At 40.1% G+C, this 17,472-nt stretch overlaps 1 protein-coding gene across 5 annotated transcripts in view; it reads left to right on the forward strand.

Annotated features, from left to right (window-relative positions):
- The window catches only part of CPT1B (carnitine palmitoyltransferase 1B), a 162,973-nt gene that overhangs the window by 36,206 nt on the left and 109,295 nt on the right, over nt 1–17,472 (forward strand). For all 5 annotated transcript variants that reach the window (XM_029615240.1, XM_029615241.1, XM_029615239.1 and 2 more), the window contains one exon: nt 8,311–8,450. In XM_029615240.1, coding sequence (XP_029471100.1) covers nt 8,311–8,450 — 140 coding nt within the window. The remainder of the gene's footprint in view (nt 1–8,310; nt 8,451–17,472) is intronic.

The raw sequence follows: 17,472 nt of genomic DNA on the forward strand, positions 1-17,472 counted from the left end.
GAATTTATGAATGCACAATCCATGTGCATTCATAAATTCTTGAAATTGGGTCTTAAGAACATAAGAACATGCCATACTGGGTCAGACCAAGGGCCCATCAAGCCCAGCATCCTGTTTCCAACAGTGGCCAATCCAGGCCATAAGAACCTGACAAGTACCTAAAAACTGTCTATTCCATGTTACTGTTGCTAGTAATAGCAGTAGCTATTTTCTAAGTCAACTTAATAGCAGGTAATGAACTTCTCCTTCAAGAACTTATCCAGTCCTTTTTTAAACACAGCTACACTAACTGCACTTGCCATGTTGTAGTTGTTAATGTGATATTGCATGAAGAACAGGCTCCACAAGGTCTGTGTTCTCTCAATTGATCAGTTCGTCCTGCTAGAACCTGTGGAAGCAATGACTTAACTAAAAAAAAATCTTTTAAACTTCTATTTCTTGTATAAGCGATCAAGGGTAATCAGAAAATATTTTATGAAGCTGTAATACCTGTCAGTGTTTCTGCAGTACTGTAGCTGTCCTGTATGCTTTGTCCAAATACCGTAGTGTACACACTAGGTTTTCATGGGTCTAAAAGTAAAACAATGATAAATCATTAAACTTTCCAAGGATGTCTTATTGATCAAGTTACACCTTCAAACTGCAGGGAGAATTTGGATGCAAGACTGAACTTTAGGGAGCAGTTTTGGATTTATTCTCTAAATTCTACTTCGCTGCGATAGAATGGTAGTCTCTGCATATGCATGGACATCTTTGGCAGCTGAGACATGTGCCAATTCAACAGCTACAGATAAAGACTTATGTTCCTCCTGACACAGAAACACAATTTCGAAAGTGGACCGTGTCGGAGCTTGGGACTTTCAAAAATTATGTTAAGTATAAACTATATAAAAAAATTATAAAAATACAAAAAATGGCTTGGACAATAAGCTGTGCCATATCATTAATAATAAGGCAATGAAGGTTTATTACTGGTAGTGCTTATTATGATTTATTACAGTATAGAAGGAAGGTTTAATGATTTATTAGCGTTGTGCTTCCTTTCCTTTCTTGCACGCCTGTTATGAGTCTTGTCTAAAAGTTACCACGGACATTCTGCATTCAAAGCCCTTTTATAACACGCATTTGATAACCTTGTTGTAATAATCTGTTACAAAGATCTTGATCTTGAAAAATCTTTTTATTGGAACGTATTCTACATAAGCTTAAAAACTGTCCAATTGGTAAACTAGCTTGAAGGCTGTAAGAATAAAAACTATTGAATGTTAAAAGATTATTCCGATCTGTTTCTAATCTTGTTCCATGCTTTTAGATCCAAATGTCCGGAAACAAGTGTTCTGCATGGACTTGCATAGTAAATTGCAAATGTTTATCTGTTGAATATGTTCCAATAAAAAGAATTTTTGTATACAAAGCATACAGGATAGCTATAGTACTGTGGAAATGCAGGCAGGTCGGATGACTGGGTGTGCTTAAGAACATAAGAAAATGCCATACTGGGTCAGACCAAGGGTCCATCAAGCCCAGCATCCTGTTTCCAACAGTGGCCAATCCAGGCCATAAGAACCTGGCAATTACCCAAAAACTGTCTATTCCATGTTACCATTGCTAATGGCAGTGGCTATTCTCTAAGTGAACTTAATAGCAGGTAATGGACTTCTCCTCCAAGAACTTATCCAATCCTTTTTTAAACACAGCTATACTAACTGCACTAACCACATCCTCTGGCAACAAATTCCAGAGTTTAATTGTGCGTTGAGTAAAAAAGAACTTTCTCAGATTAGTTTTAAATGTGCCCCATGCTAACTTCATGGAGTGCCCCCTAGTCTTTCTACTATCCGAAAGAGTAAATAACCGATTCACATCTACCCGTTCTCGACCTCTCATGATTTTAAACATCTCTATCATATCCCCCCCCTCAGCTGGCTCTTCTCCAAGCTGAAACGTCCTAACCTCTTTAGTCTTTCCTCATAGGGGAACTGTTCCATTCCCCTTATCATTTTGGTAGCCCTTCTCTGTACCTTCTCCATCGCAATTATATCTTTTTTGAGATGCGGCGACCAGAATTGTACACAGTATTCAAGTTGCGGTCTCGCCATGGAGCGATACAGAGGCATTATGACACTTTCCGTTTTATTCACCATTCCCTTTCTAATAATTCCCAACATTCTGTTTGCTTTTTTGACTGCCGCAGCACACTGCACCGACGATTTCAATGTGTTATCCACTATGACACCTAGATCTCTTTCTTGGGTTGTAGCACCTAATATGGAACCCAACATTGTGTAATTATAGCATGGGTTATTTTTCCCTATATGCATCACCTTGCACTTATCCACATTAAATTTCATCTGCCCTTTGGATGCCCAATTTTCCAGTCTCACAAGGTCTTCCTGCAATTTATCACAATCTGCTTGTGATTTAACTACTCTGAACAATTTTGTGTCATCTGCAAATTTGATTATCTCACTCGTCATCTTTCTTTCCAGATCATTTATAAATATATTGAAAAGTAAGGGTCCCAATACAGATCCCTGAGACACTCCACTGTCCACTCCCTTCCACTGAGAAAATTGTCCATTTAATCCTACTCTCTGTTTAAATGGACAATTTTCTCAGTGGAAGGGAGTGGACAGTGGAGTGCCTCAGGGATCTGTATTGGGACCCTTACTTTTCAATATATTTATAAATGATCTGGAAAGAAAGACGACGAGTGAGATAATCAAATTTGCAGATGACACAAAATTGTTTAGAGTAGTTAAATATGTTGGTCCAATATATTTGGAGAGCAATCCACAACAACAAACGAGCAACAGCCAGCACTCAAAATACAACGTATACTCCAGAGAATGCTGGATCCACGTAACCACAGTCCAAAATTCAAAAAGGTTTTAAATCCAAGAATGTTCTTTATTTGAAAACGGCAACTCCACTGTATACAATCAGATGCTCAAGGCGAGGGTCCCCCGACATGGACCCGTGTTTCGCCGAGGCTGCGTCGGGAGGGACACACACAGGATATCAACAATTCTCAATCTAGTTTCAAAATTTCATGGCAGGGAGCCATGTTGATATCCTGAGTGTGTCCCTCCCGACGCAGCCTCGGCGAAACACGGGTCCGTGTCGGGGGACCCTCGCCTTGAGCATCTGATTGTATACAGTGGAGTTGCCGTTTTCAAATAAAGAACATTCTTGGATTTAAAACCTTTTTGAATTTTGGACTGTGGTTACGTGGATCCAGCACTCTCTGGAGTATGGGTCCAATATATTTAAAATGTGTATATATTTGATGGACCAGTTCTAGGACTGATTGCATGTAGATGATTAAAGGTAAAATTTCAAAGCGGTGCATAGATGTCCTGGTGCACACAGTTCCCATCGCATACACATGGACACGCCGATTTTAGAACATGCGCACAGCGACGTGCGCATGTTATAAAATCGGCTACCCATTCTAGTGATGCTTGACCTGTCAGCAGCATTTGACACTGTCAATCATGACATACTCTTAAATAATAGACTAGAAGAAATAGGCCTAAACAACAAAACTATCAAGTGGTTCAGATCATATCTCATTGACAGATATTTTCAGGTACAAATTAAAGACACTATATCAAAAAAAATAAACCTTCAAACGGGAGTACCACAAGGATCTGCCCTCTCTGCAACACTCTTGCCACTACCACTATGCCACCTACTAGCTGGTCTGGGAATCACACACTATATATACGCTGATGATATCCAATTAATTTTACCCATTGACGATACAATTGAGAAAACATTAAACTTAGCCAACATGTATCTAGATATCATCAAACAGCTACTAAACCAAATGGAATTAGTAATTAATATAGAGAAGACAGAATTCTTACATTTAGAGAGAAAAAATACCGAAATCAAACATAGTCCAATCACACTAAAAAACAATCAACAAATAAAACTTGCAGAAAAAGTACGGAATCTAGGAGTAATAATTGACCCCGAACTAAGCTTAAAACAACACATATCTCTAAAAGTAAGAGAAGGACACGCTAAACTCATGGTCCTTAGGAGGCTTAAACTGCTGCTGACAATGGCCAACTTTCGATCGGTACTACAAGCACTAATATTTGCGAGCACTGATTATTGTAATGCACTTCTACTAGGACTTCCATACACCTCACTAAGACCATTGCAGGTTCTGCAAAACTCAGCCGCAAGAGTCTTAACCGGCAAAAGTAAAAGAGACCACATCACTGAAACACTGGCTGAACTACACTGGCTTCCCATCGAATAAAGAATACAATACAAAACACTGTGCACCATACATAAGCTAATACATAACGAACATGCAGACTGGTTAAATACAGCCCTACGTGTACACATCCCTAACAGAAACCTAAGGTCAGCAAACAAAGCACTCCTAACCATTCCATCAGTCAAAATTGCAAGACTAACACAGGTACGAGAGAGAGCATTATCACTGGCAGGACCCATACTATGGAACTCCATGCCCCTAGACTTAAGACTACAAAGAGACAGCAAAACCTTTAGAAAAGGTTTAAAAACCTGGCTCTTTAAACAAGCTTTTAAGAAAGAGAAGGGAGAATAGAAACAAGGGTCAAGCAAAGCACAATCAATATAACATCCACACACACTGCTGTATTCACTAAGTGTGTAGTCTGTAAAGGACCAATCACAATCTTAAAGTTATTCCTGTAATTAAAACCCAGTTAGAGACTTGGACATGATTAATTACATTTAACATTATTGATCACTAACTATGTTACCGAACCTTATGGCACCCTTGTAAATGTTCAAATCACTGTATCATTAATTTTATGTGCCTTCATGTAAACCGTTGTGACGGTATCGAAAAGATTTAAAATAAATAAATAAATAAATATTGGTGAGCACGCAAGGGGGGGATTTTGTAACAAAAGCGGCGACGCAATTGGCCTTTCCCCAGTTCCCTAATCCCCTACCTATCCTTCCTCCCTTTTCCCCTCTTTTCTCTGACCCCAAACCCCACCTACTTACCCTAATTTTTTTTTTTTTTTTCAAACTTACTTACTCCCAGGAGCTGTCAAGAGGGGCAGTATGGAAGGACCTAATGCCACTGCCACCATTGAGTGCTGGGGCAGCCTAGTCTCCTTTGGTGTCATAGATGCCGTCAGGCACCATAGTTGCTCTCAACACCACTGAGCGCCAAGGGTGCCATCAGGTGCCTCTACATTGAGCTCTGTGGACAAGTCAGGTGCCATGGACGCCATCAAGCACTGTGGGCATCTTGAATGCAAATGGACACTGTTGATGCCATTGGTGCTGTCGTCCACCTTTTGTGTGCCATGGTCGTCGAGCACTTGGATTGGCATCAGGTGCCATGGTCTCCACTGAGCACCATGTTCATAATTGAGCGCCATGTTCGTAATTGAGCGTCTGGGTTGCTATTACACACCATAGATGCAATTGCGCACCAGGCATCCAGGTTCTTGAGAGCCATCAAGTGTGTAGGCATTGGGGGGGGCACTATGCACACCAGGGGCACTTTGAAGGTGCTGCTGTTGAAGATCACCTCCAAGCAAGATAGGGTGATGCAGTCTGTGCCGTTGCCCTCAATTGAGTGCAGAGAGTGCTGTTGCCACCATAGAGCATCATGAGGACATTGGAACTCTGAAGGGGAGGTTGCCACTGGTGGGGTTGTCTATGTCTTTGATCACCATGCATACCGCCAGGGCGCTACCGTCACTGTCAGCACTATGGGCAGTCTGCTCTGTTGATCAGACTGCTCCTTCTCTGGTATGCTTAGGGTTCCCAGATCAGTGAGGAAATCCTCTTTTACAAGGGCTGCCTCTTATAGCAGTCCTGTTTTTGCTCTCAGAATAGAGGTTTACAGCCTTCTTCAGGTTGCTTTCACCCTGCTGGAGTCTAGGACTCTCTCAGTACACGTTGCCTATCTTTACTGAGGGTAGATGGGCCTGTGGGCTGTGTTTTTCCTCAGAGGCAACTCCATGCTGGGATTGGCAAGGGGGTTTGTGTGGTTGGGAACTCTTAATTGTATTTTCTACAATCTAGAGGCTGTTTCCTTTGTCCTGCAGCTCAGGAGTCTGTCTCCTTGTGGTGTTCACTTCTTCTGACTTTCAGACACAGTCCAGAAGGAAGCCGGGGGGGGGGGGGGGCGCATGGGAGTGGTCATCGCATATACCTTCACATAAGGGTGCGTGATACTTTCCCTGCTTGGGCCAGATCCTTGGCTGAAGTGCTTTCCTTTCACCTGGTTTCCCCCGATGGTCAAGTACAAAATTTAGTTGAGCTTCAGTTGCAGCTTATTGCCCTACTCATTATCTTGGGGTGGGATTCTCAGTGAAGGAGTAGCCCTTCATTCCTTGGCACTCCGGTTTTTATCCCATATGACCACAAAGCTCAGATCTCATGCTAGTTGGGCAGGTGGGGTCTGCTGTAGACCCTGATGCATCTTACCACGATTTCCATGACCACTTTTCCTTTTGGACATGCTTTAGGCAGGCAAAGCGATACCCAATCTGTCATGTTACTCAGTTGATAATGAACTGCAGTTTTCTTTCTGCTGTGTTCTGTAGCCCCAGCTGATTTTCGGTTGTCTTGTGACACCAAAAGAAAAATAAATAAAACTTTGGTCTTGATGCAAGAGCTTTTTTTCTCTTGTCCTTTGGTAATTTGGCCCTTCACTTGTACCCAAAGGGTCCTAGGCCTACTGGTGCTAGTCAGGTTCACTGTTTGGAAGCACTGACTGTATTAGTTTTTGTAATAGGTGTTCGAGGACAGCAAGATGTCAGTCCTCAAAATACCCTCCCGCCTCCCCTGGAAGTTCTTTTTTGTATCTATCTGCTGTATTGTGGCCTAAAAGACAGGGAGATGGCTACAGCTGCACATGCTCAGTAGAACACGCTGAGAGCGCTAGATTCTTTGAGATCAAAGTTCCGTGCCAGGCTCCATTGGATGATGTCACCTGTGTGTGAGGACGAACATCCTGCTGTCCTCAGAACACCTGTTGTAGGTAAGCAAGCAACTCTGTTTCTGTACCTCTGCCTCTATGAAACCCAAACTTCTTAACATCTAAACTACAATAGAGTACTTTTTAGATAAATATTGTATAACACATTTTAAGTGTTTAGCAAGTGGTCACAAATTGGAAATCTGGCAATAATTTGAAAACAACTCTGCAGTACAATCCTTCAGACTGGCTTGACTACTTTCTTTAAATTTGCAGGAACGTTCCAGATGACAAAGAGATTATCTGTAGGAAAACTCCAGCAAACATTTCAAATGTATTCTTGGCTTAACAGCTGCTTTTACAATCTTAAAGTTCTCATGGCTTACTTAAGGAGTTCTGAATTAGTCATAAAACACGCTTTCTTGGTTTCTATATTGTAGAGGCACATCATCATAAACGGATTTATCATGCTCCTTTTTTTTAAATTGTCTCCATCTTCTCACTGCCTTTCTCAGCTGTTTCTGCAGATCACATAAATCATTGTACCATGGGGTAGATTTCTTCTGAAATGTGGTTGTTTTTTTTTAACAATTGTTATGGAGTTATCTTTTCATAGATTCCTGCTAAGGTAGGCACCCACCAAGTTGACACTTCATCTACAACTGTAAAAGATCTTTCATTCTATGCTTGATAATATAAATCAGATCAAATCTCCTCCTTACAACTTTACCAATATTTTCTGAGATGAAATACTTGATTTAAAATCCACTTGTCGATTAAAGTACCATATTGAGTCCTGCATCTGACTTAAATAACTACTCTTTAATTTGCTTTTTCTCTAGTCCAGTGTGAGCTTCTCTTCTTTTTGTTGTTGCCAAGTGTTGTAATTTATCCCCAGATGTTTGCAACATGAACAGAGTGTGCACAGCTGAATAACCACAAGGAAGGAGAGACCAGCACCGATACAGCATAAGAATAAACACCACAAATGAATAGCTGAAGAGGGACCCCGAGAGTTTTATTCCTTTACATTATGTACAATAAATTAAAATAGCCAGCAATAAGACCCTTTTAAGGAGGAATCAACCTAAGAAGCAGGGGGTTTTATATTTTTGAAGCCTTTAGGTAATACAGTAGTGTTTAACTTGAATTATTTCCAGGGATTTACTTTGCGAGTTTCCTCTTGTGAACCTGATCAATGATATTTTTTTCCACTTGTCTGTACATGTTTCTTTTTTGCTTTAACTTTGTCTCCCCATATCATTGTCCTTTCATTTATTTCTTTTTCTTCATATTTTTTTGTTTTCCTTCTCTTCCCCCCCCCCCCCTTTTTTTTATTTTACCCCTGCACACCGCAGAACAATATTCTCACAGGTATATATCCTGGCAGCCCCTCCAGCTGGCTGGTGGTAGTTATGGCAACGGTGGGTTCCTTTTATGCGAAGGTAGACCCGTCCCTGGGGATGATTGACCACATCAAAGCTATCCTTCCAGGAAGGTGAGTGATGCTCTGCCTGTCCATATACTGATAGTGCTTGAATGCAGGAATGACTGAGGCTAGCAAGGAATGTACAGTTAGGAGGCAAAAGTTAGAAGCAAGCATGCAAGGGAGGGAGTACTGACAGTGAATGGCATTATGTTGCGGCAGGGTACATGACGAGGCAGTTGTACTTGCATTGGTGTTTGTATGTGTTTATATGTAATGTAGGGGGAAGAGATAGGGACATGAACAAGCAAATCGCCTAGAAGTGTGTTTACTTTGGTAAGTGGGATATAAGAAATTAAAAAAAAAAAAAGCACGGCTTGAGGATGATGCAGGTAAGCAACACATTGAAGAAGAGGGTAGGTAGAAAAATGTATGATCTGCTGTATGATTCTACAAGGGAATGTTTTAGAGTAATAAAATGAGTCGGGTAGTATTGAATCCTCAAAGGAAAACGCAGAATTACTTACAGATTCTTGTGTTTGGACACAATTAAATGCTAGTGGTGACGCAGTAATAGATGTTTCGAACTTTGGTATCGATGCAAATTTTGTTAATTCTTCATTAAGGGACAGTTTAATGCCAATTTCCCTAAAATAAAAAAAGAAAAAGAAATTAATTTGCCAAAAGCCCTCATAAGACCCTGAACACAAATACACCTTTCTGGCTACTGCAAGTTCAGAAACCTTTAGACAAAAGGAAATTCTTTGTATCCATGGTAGACTGTGTTACACTGGGTCACAGTAGCAAGAATGTTTTAGTGGCACTGTTGGATGATCTATACTGACTTTTAGATAATTTCTTTGAGCCCAGTTTTCAGTTGTCTGAGAGAGTCACCAAATGCACATGTAAGTGGACTTGCAGAGATTTATATTAGTGTTTTATAAACTGTGGTCGGAGCTGCATAGTTTACAAAAAACTACATATTTCTACCCCAACATACATGTATATGTTTGTAATGCAAGAAAATTCCTATTTTGCAAAACATATATACATGCATACATTATCAGATTTGTACTTTTGCTTTTATTCTTGCTAATTAAGTTGCAGAAATGAAAATATACTGGTCATTGTCTGCAGTGTTTGGGTGAGAGGTCTAGTTTAAGTGGTGGTGGTGGCAGGAGCTAGGTGAAGTGCTTGGAAGATCAGGATGAACTGGTGGCAGTGAACAGATGATGCAAATATGTGCACAAGTATTTTCAGAAGTGGAGTATGCACTTTCTTTATAAAATACCTATCTCCGTATATAACGCAGGGTTATCACATGCACTTTACAAGTATTATGAGTGTAAAATATATGCATCAGGTTTTTTTTGTTTTTTTTTTTACAAAATGTGACTAGAAAATAAGCATTTGTGTGCATGCTTCTGAACCAGGTCCCGGCATGCCCCTAAACAACCCTTTTTTCTTCCTGTTAACAGTTGAGTGGCATGGCAAATAAGCACATAATCGCAGTATTTCCAAAATAAAACATGTAAACTGTACTTACATGTGTATATGCCAATTTTATGTGCATAATCATTGCATGTAGGGGGTCATTTTCAAAGAGATTTAACCATGTAAATGTAACTACTATTGTAGCAATTTTCAAAAGCCATTTACCTGTGTACATTTTATTTTTATTTGAAAACCTTTCTATACCGCCTATACAATATATAGGTCTAAGCGGTTTACATATTTAACATAATTAAAATCTGACACTTATAAGAATACAGGATTGAAAAAGAAAATAGCAAATTAGAAACATGTTCATTTATATATATAGACTTGAGTATAAAATAAAAGGAAGGTACCTATTACGGTTGAGGTTCGGCAAAAACTAAAGAACAGAGGTAAGGGTTTATGGTAATTACATGGGTAAATCCTATGTACAATTCTATGGCATATATTATAGCAATTTTCAAAAGCCCACTTACACAGTACACAGTTTTAAGCATATAAATGCTTTCAAAATCAGGCCCATATTTTTTTTTTTTTTACCCCCATTGCTTTGATTTGATCTTTCTGCTGCTTTAGATGCCATCAATCATGGGATTTGATTGAGCAGATTACTGGAAATGGAGGTACGGGGCATAGTATTGGAGTAGTTCAGAACTTTCTTGAGCAAGAGAGCCCACAGATTGTGCTGGGAGAGTCCCGACCTTCAATTAACCTAATCTGTTGTAGAGTTCCCCATGGCTGTTTCTTTAACAGTTTGTGTTTAATATTTATCTGAGACCCCTAGCGGGCAGTATCTGGAGATTGGTCTGCAATTTTATATATATGCAGACCATATTCAAGTATATGCTGCTTTAGATAAAAAAAAATAAATAGCAGAATTACCATAGAAACTATAAACCCTTGCTTGGCAGCAGTTGGGAAGTGGGTAACTCTCAAGTTAAAGCTAAACCCAGGTCAAACTGAGGCCATCCAAGTTGGGAAATCAGCTCTCCAATTCAAAGACAGTCAATTGCAAATTAATTGAGCAGTTGTTTTTGCTTTAAAACTAAGATTCAAACTTTCAGAGTTATTTTGGAGTCAAACTTAAACATGGACTCTCATTGTCATTATCTGTGCTTTTTTTTCTCTTCGCTTCAGTTGACTCAACAGTTGAAGCCCTGCTTTAGTAAACAAGATCCCTTATTCATGCTTCTTAGACTTCAAGGTTCAATTATTGTAATAACTTTTGTGTTGGGTTGTCATTAAAATTGAGGCATTTACAAAAGGTGCAAAACACTGTAATCTGTTTATCTGGCTTTAGAGGAATCACATAAGTCCTTTTATGAAAGAATTACATGGGTTGCAAGTTTATTATAGAATCTAAGGCATTATGCCTTTAAAGCTTTCAGTGGGCATGGCCCAACCTCTGTGATTGGTGTTTTGTGTCCCTTATGTCATCTTGTTTATTGATATTGAAGGAAGAGGCCTTTCTTTTGATTCTATTTGTTAAGAAGGTGAGCCTAACTAGGACCTGTAAACATGCATTTTCTTGTTTTATTCCACTATTATGAACTTGGTTGCCTAGGGAAGTCTGTCTTTTGAAGGATTACTTGGTGCTTCACTGCCGAGTTAAAACCTGGCTGTGAGTCATGTGATGTGTTTAATCCAGAGTAGACGTGTTGCTGCTGGATCCTGGTGCCATCTTCCGTTTTTTCATTAATTCTGAAGGCAACTGAGCTTTGTTTCTGGGCATTTTCTCCTAATTTTGCTAGTATGTAAGAACATCCATCGCTATATGCAGAAGTCCCCTTCGGGAATGCCTGCGAGGCCAGTAAGAAGGGAGAAAGATCAACCAAAAGCAGGGAGGAGAAAGTGGCTGCTGTCACCGATCACACAGTGCAGTGTGGTGTTAATGAGTCCGCTATGCAAGCTATTGCAGAGGCTGTGAAAGTGGTGGTTGCCGGACACCTTACCACAGTAGCTGATTGCTGAGTTTCCTGAACATACCCAGATCAGTCCAGACGAATGGGTTTTATTCATCCCTACCAGCAGATGGAGGTAGAGAACAAAACTTTGGGCACTGCCACATATACGAGAGTTCCACCTGCAGTCCCTCAGTATTTCTCTACCTCCAGCAGATGGTAGAGGTTGCTAACCCTGCACTCCTGGCTGACTGGATTGTGAAGGAAAATTTTGCTCCTCGAGGTGGCAGGTTCCTGTAAAAAAGGGCCATCCCTTGGGTTTTGGAGCCAGGCGAAGGGGGGGGTTGGATACCCCTGGCTAGATCAGCCTGCATCCCCGGGACCCCAGACAGCCGGTGGTCTGGCTCCCTCAGGGGGATCCGAAGCATCAGCAGCCCTCTGTGCGCGCCGGCGGGAAATCGGCTGACAGGACGCCCGCTGCCATTTTCAGTCGCGGCCGCATAATGCGCCCCTCCCCCTTGTGGGCCCGATCGCTGTGCAGTGCACAGCGGCATTAATTTTAACTTTTTTTGTTTTAAAAAAAAAAAAGTAGATTAAAAAAAGGTTATTAACTAATTTTATAACCTGGAATGTAGTGGGCTTGGGCTTGCCTATAAAAAGGGAGAAGGTGCTAGCCCATATACATAGGTTAAAGGGACAGAGGTGTGTGGTGATTTTTTTTGTTTTTTTTTACAAGAATCTCACATGGTGATGAAGAGCATGTCAAACTACGGAATAAAAGAGGATATAATCAGATCTTTTTCTCCTCAGGTACATCTAAACGCTGTGGAGTGATGATAATTCACAAAAGGGTCTCCTTTGTGCTCAATCAAATATGGGAGGATGATGAAGGTAGACTAGTAGCAGTCAGGGGTGCCCTTTTTGGTAAACCAGTCACTTTTGGCATTTGTGTATGCCCCCAATCGATACGATCATAGTTTCTTTACTAAACTGATTACGTGTATTTCCGCTTTGTGTACATTTCCTGTTATCGTAGGTGGTGATATTAACTGCATTGCTGATTCTTCTTTAGATAAATGCTCCACATCTGCAATTCCCCCTTCTGGGTCCTGGGAAGGGTATTCCTTTCATATGTGACTCTCTTGTTGTTGGATGTATGGCAGTCACACCTGGAGGAAAGAGACTGCACTCACTATCGGGCAGATACAGTAAAATTCACGGGAGGGCCGGCGCTCCGAGGCGAGCACCCGCTCTCCCAACACGCGCCCAGGCCACTCTCCTGGGCGCGCAATCGAGTATGCAAATGAGGGCCCGCGGTAAAAGGAGGCGCTAGGGACACTAGCGTGTCCTAGAGCCTCCTATTTGACAGGAGCGGCAGCTGTCAGCGGGTTTGACAGCCGACACTCAATTTTTACCGGCGTCGGTTCTCAAACCTGCTGACAGCCACAGGTTCGGAAAATAGATGCCGGCATAATTGAGCGTCCGTCTTGCGGGCCGCCAGCCAATTTGATTTTTTTTTTTTTTTTAATTTTGGGTCCTCTGACTTAATATCGCTATGATATTAAGTCTGAGGGTGTACAGAAAAGCAGTTTTTTCTGCTTTTCTGTACACTTTCCCGGTGCCGGCAGAAATTAACGCCAGCCTTTGGGCAGGCGTTAATTTCTGAAAGTAAAATGTGCGGCTTGGCTGCACATTTTACTTTCTGTATCGCACGGGAATAACTAATAGGGCCATCAACATGCATTTGCATGTTTTATTTATTTTATTAATTTATTTAAAATCTTTTCTATACCATCGCTAAGTTTCATATACCATCGCAACTGTTTACATGTAGGCACATAAATTAATGTAGGTGAATGCGTACTATAGTACATTCTAACAGGTGCCACAAAAGGTTCAGTTACAATATATCGTTAAAGACAATCAATTGTTTAGTGAAGTAGGTCATGACCAGGTGTACCTGTAAGGTACTGTTCACTGGTAAAATTCATATTCATAGTGTTTACAATTAAGTTTATTGTGATATAGAGTTCATAGACTGTTATAATGCACATTCTTAGAATAGTGCTGTGTGCTGGTGTTCTTCTGCCTATTCCTGTATATTTTCTATTCTCCATTCTCTTTATAAAATGCTTGTTTAAAAAGCCATGTTTTTAAACTTTTTCTTAAAGGTTTTGAGATCTCTTTGTAATCTGATCTCTAGGGGCATTGTGTTCCGTGGTGAAGGGCCTGCTAAGAATAAAGCCCTTTCTCTCACTTGGGTTAGTCTCGCTGTCTTTACTGAAGGAATGGTTAAGTGTGATTTATTTGCTGATCGAAGGTTTCTGTGTGGGACGTGTACTCGTAATGCTGTGTTTAGCCAGTCCGCTTTTTCATCATGTATTAGTTTATGCATGGTACATAATGCTTTGTATTTTATTCTGTGTTCTATGGGTGACCAGTGTAATATGGCTAGAGTTTCAGTTATATGGTCCCTCCTTCTTTTTCTAGTTAGTATTCTAGCTGCTGTGTTTTGTAGTATTTGAAGTGGTCTTAATGTTGTATTTGGGAGTCCTAGTAAAAGTGCATTGCAGTAGTCGGAGCTGGAAAAGACTAGTGCCTGAAGTACTGTTCTGAAATGATCTGGTGTTAGTAGTGGTTTTAGCCTTCTCAGGATCATGAGTTTTGCATAGCCTTCTTTTACTTTTAGCGATATGTGCTGTTTTAGATTGATTTCTGGTCCATTATTATTCCAAGGTTCTGTGCTTTTTCAGCTAGTTCTATTTTCTGGTTGTTTTTGAGTATTATTGGAGTTTGAATGATTTCAATATTTTTCTGTTCTAAGTGTAGAAATTCTGTTTTTTCAATGTTAATCACAAGTTCCATTTGGTTTAGTAGTTGTTTTATTATGTCTAGGTACATGTTAGCTAGGTTTAATGTTTTCTCTAATTTATTTATTTATTTTGAATTTTTATATACCGATATTCCTATAAAGGATATAGATCACACCGGTTTACAAAGAACTTAACTTTCGCTAGGAGGCAATACAATAAACAGTGCATATAAACCATTGAACATTTTAGAAACAATTGGAATTAAGGAACAACAGCAAGCCTAGAGCCACAATAAATAAATTGTGAGTCAATCATAAATAAAATAAATAAATAAGATAAAAATAATAATAATAATAATAAAATGAATAGTTAAAGTCTTGTATTCATGTTTTAGGATCTGCATCTAGGAGAACCAAGGTTTTCAGGGAAAGTTTGATTAAACAGCCAAGTTTTAAGTCCTTCTTTTGAAGGTCAGGAGACACTGTTCTTGACGGAGGTCAGGTGGAAGAGTGTTCCAAAGCGTCGGCCCAGAAGTAGATAATGCTCTTTTGCTTAGTAATGATTTAGTAGGGGGAACATGTAGAGAGCCCAAATAAGCTCTTCTGATAGGTCTTTCAGAGGAATGAGCACGGAATTGATGGCATAGATTGAGAGGGGCAGTTTTATGAATATCTTTATGTATCATCATAAGTACTTCGAACGAAATCCTAGCTTTGATAGGTAACCAGTGTAGGGACTGCAGTATGGGAGAGATATGATCTCTTTTATTTGAATTAGTAAGTAGTCTCGCTGCGGTGTTCTGTACCATCTGTAGAGGTTTTAGACTAGGGGACACTCCATGAAGTTAGCATGGGGCACATTTAAAACTAATCGGAGAAAGTTCTTTTTTACTCAACGCACAATTAAACTCTGGAATTTGTTGCCAGAGAATGTGGTTCGTGCAGTAAGTATAGCTGTGTTTAAAAAAGGATTGGATAAGTTCTTGGAGGAGAAGTCCATTACCTGCTATTAAGTTCACTTAGAGAATAGCCACTGCCATTAGCAATGGTTACATGGAATAGACTTAGTTTTTGGGTACTTGCCAGGTTCTTATGGCCTGGATTGGCCACTGTTGGAAACAGGATGCTGGGCTTGATGGACCCTTGGTCTGACCCAGTATGGCATTTTCTTATGTTCTTATGTTCTTATGTTATTGCAGGGAGCCCAAACAAGAGGGAATTACAATAATCTAATTTGGTAAGGATTAAGGACTGTAGCACTAGTCGGAAGTCTCGAAAGTGAAGGAGAGGTTTAAGTTTTTTTAATACTTGTAATTTAAAAAAACATTCTTTTGAGGTGTTTTGGACATAAGTTTTAAAATTGAATTGGTTGTCTAATTGAACTCCTAAATCTCTTACATAAGAGGAGTGGTTAATGTCAGTTGAGAGTGAATGTGTTACATTTAAGGGGTTGTAGAGAACCTGGTTTTCATCAGCAGAAATAATGAGAGTCTCTGTTTTCTCTAATGTGTCCTCGATTGGTAGGATTAGTTGAATATCGTCTGCATAAATGTAATGTATGATTCCTAGTCCTGCTAGCAGATGGCATAAAGGCAGCATGTATATGTTAAAGAGGGTTGCTGACAGGGCTGATCCCTGCAGTACTCCTGTTTTGAGATTGACTTTTTCTGATAATACGTTGTTGATCTGAACTTGAAAGAACCTATTATTTAGATATGAACTGAACCAGTTTATTGTTTTGCTGTGTAATCCGATTTCTTGTCTTTTTAGTGGTATTTTATGGTTTACTGTGTCGAAGGCTGCTGATAAGTCTAGCATTATTAGAACATAATGTTTACCGCTATCAAAACCTCTGAGAATGTTATCTGTTAGCGAGAGAAGTAGTGTTTCAGGGAAGATTTGAGACTGGGCAGTAGTTGTTCAGGATCAGGGGGGTCACTGTTTTTTTTCTTTATGATTGGTTTTATAATCGTCCCTTTCAGTATATCTGGCGCTATTAGTTTCGGGAGGGTTGGCCGCACGTTTTCGACGTGCTATTACCCCTTACTGTATAAGGGGTAAAAATAGTGCATCAAAACCGTGTGGCCAAACGCGGGCTAACAGTGCGCTCCAGCGGAGCGCACTGTACTGTATCGGCCTGTATGCCAGGGCGCATCCCACTAAATCCAGAATTGATTACATTTTGATTTCTGAATCCTTTTTCAGTGCTGTTGTCAAAGTGGATATAGGGCAGCTGGTGATTTCAGCCCATTGTCCTATGATCTGCTTTTTGCGGGGATCCTCCTGGGTTTAACTCCCTTTTTAAGTGGAAGATGCCGATAAGGCTTTGTAAGGAGAAAGATTTTTCACAATTCTTGCAGAAGAGGTGGCGATATTTCCTGGAAGCCAATCATTTTGTTCTAGGAAACAGCAAAGGCGGTGATGAGGGGAGAGATGATTCAATATGTTAGTCTGAAATGGAAACAGAGGAAAACAGATATTGGACCTGGGATAATTTCCCGCTTGCATGGGCAAAAGATACCTTCAAATATTTAGGAGTTGAAATTCACAAGAATCCAGCCCTTTGGTATCAGTGTAATGTTGCGCCTCTTTTGCTGGAGTTTAAAAAAAAAATGTCAGGTTGGAAATACTTTCCTTTATCATTGCAGGGCGCATGGTGCTAGTTAAAATGATTTTGATAACCTAAATTTTTACTATATTTGATGATGATACCTCTTGTTTTGAAGAAAAAAAGATGTCCATTTTCTTCAGAAAATATGTTCACAATTCTTTTGGTGTTTTAAGAGGGTACAACTATGTTTTTCTGTTTTGGCCTGTCCTATACAGATGGGGGTTTTGGCTTTGCAATTATTAGATTTTATAATTTGGCATGACTTCTGCAGAT

The sequence above is a fragment of the Rhinatrema bivittatum genome, chromosome 9 (assembly GCF_901001135.1).
Source record: "Rhinatrema bivittatum chromosome 9, aRhiBiv1.1, whole genome shotgun sequence".
In the NCBI taxonomy this organism is placed as follows: domain Eukaryota; kingdom Metazoa; phylum Chordata; class Amphibia; order Gymnophiona; family Rhinatrematidae; genus Rhinatrema; species Rhinatrema bivittatum.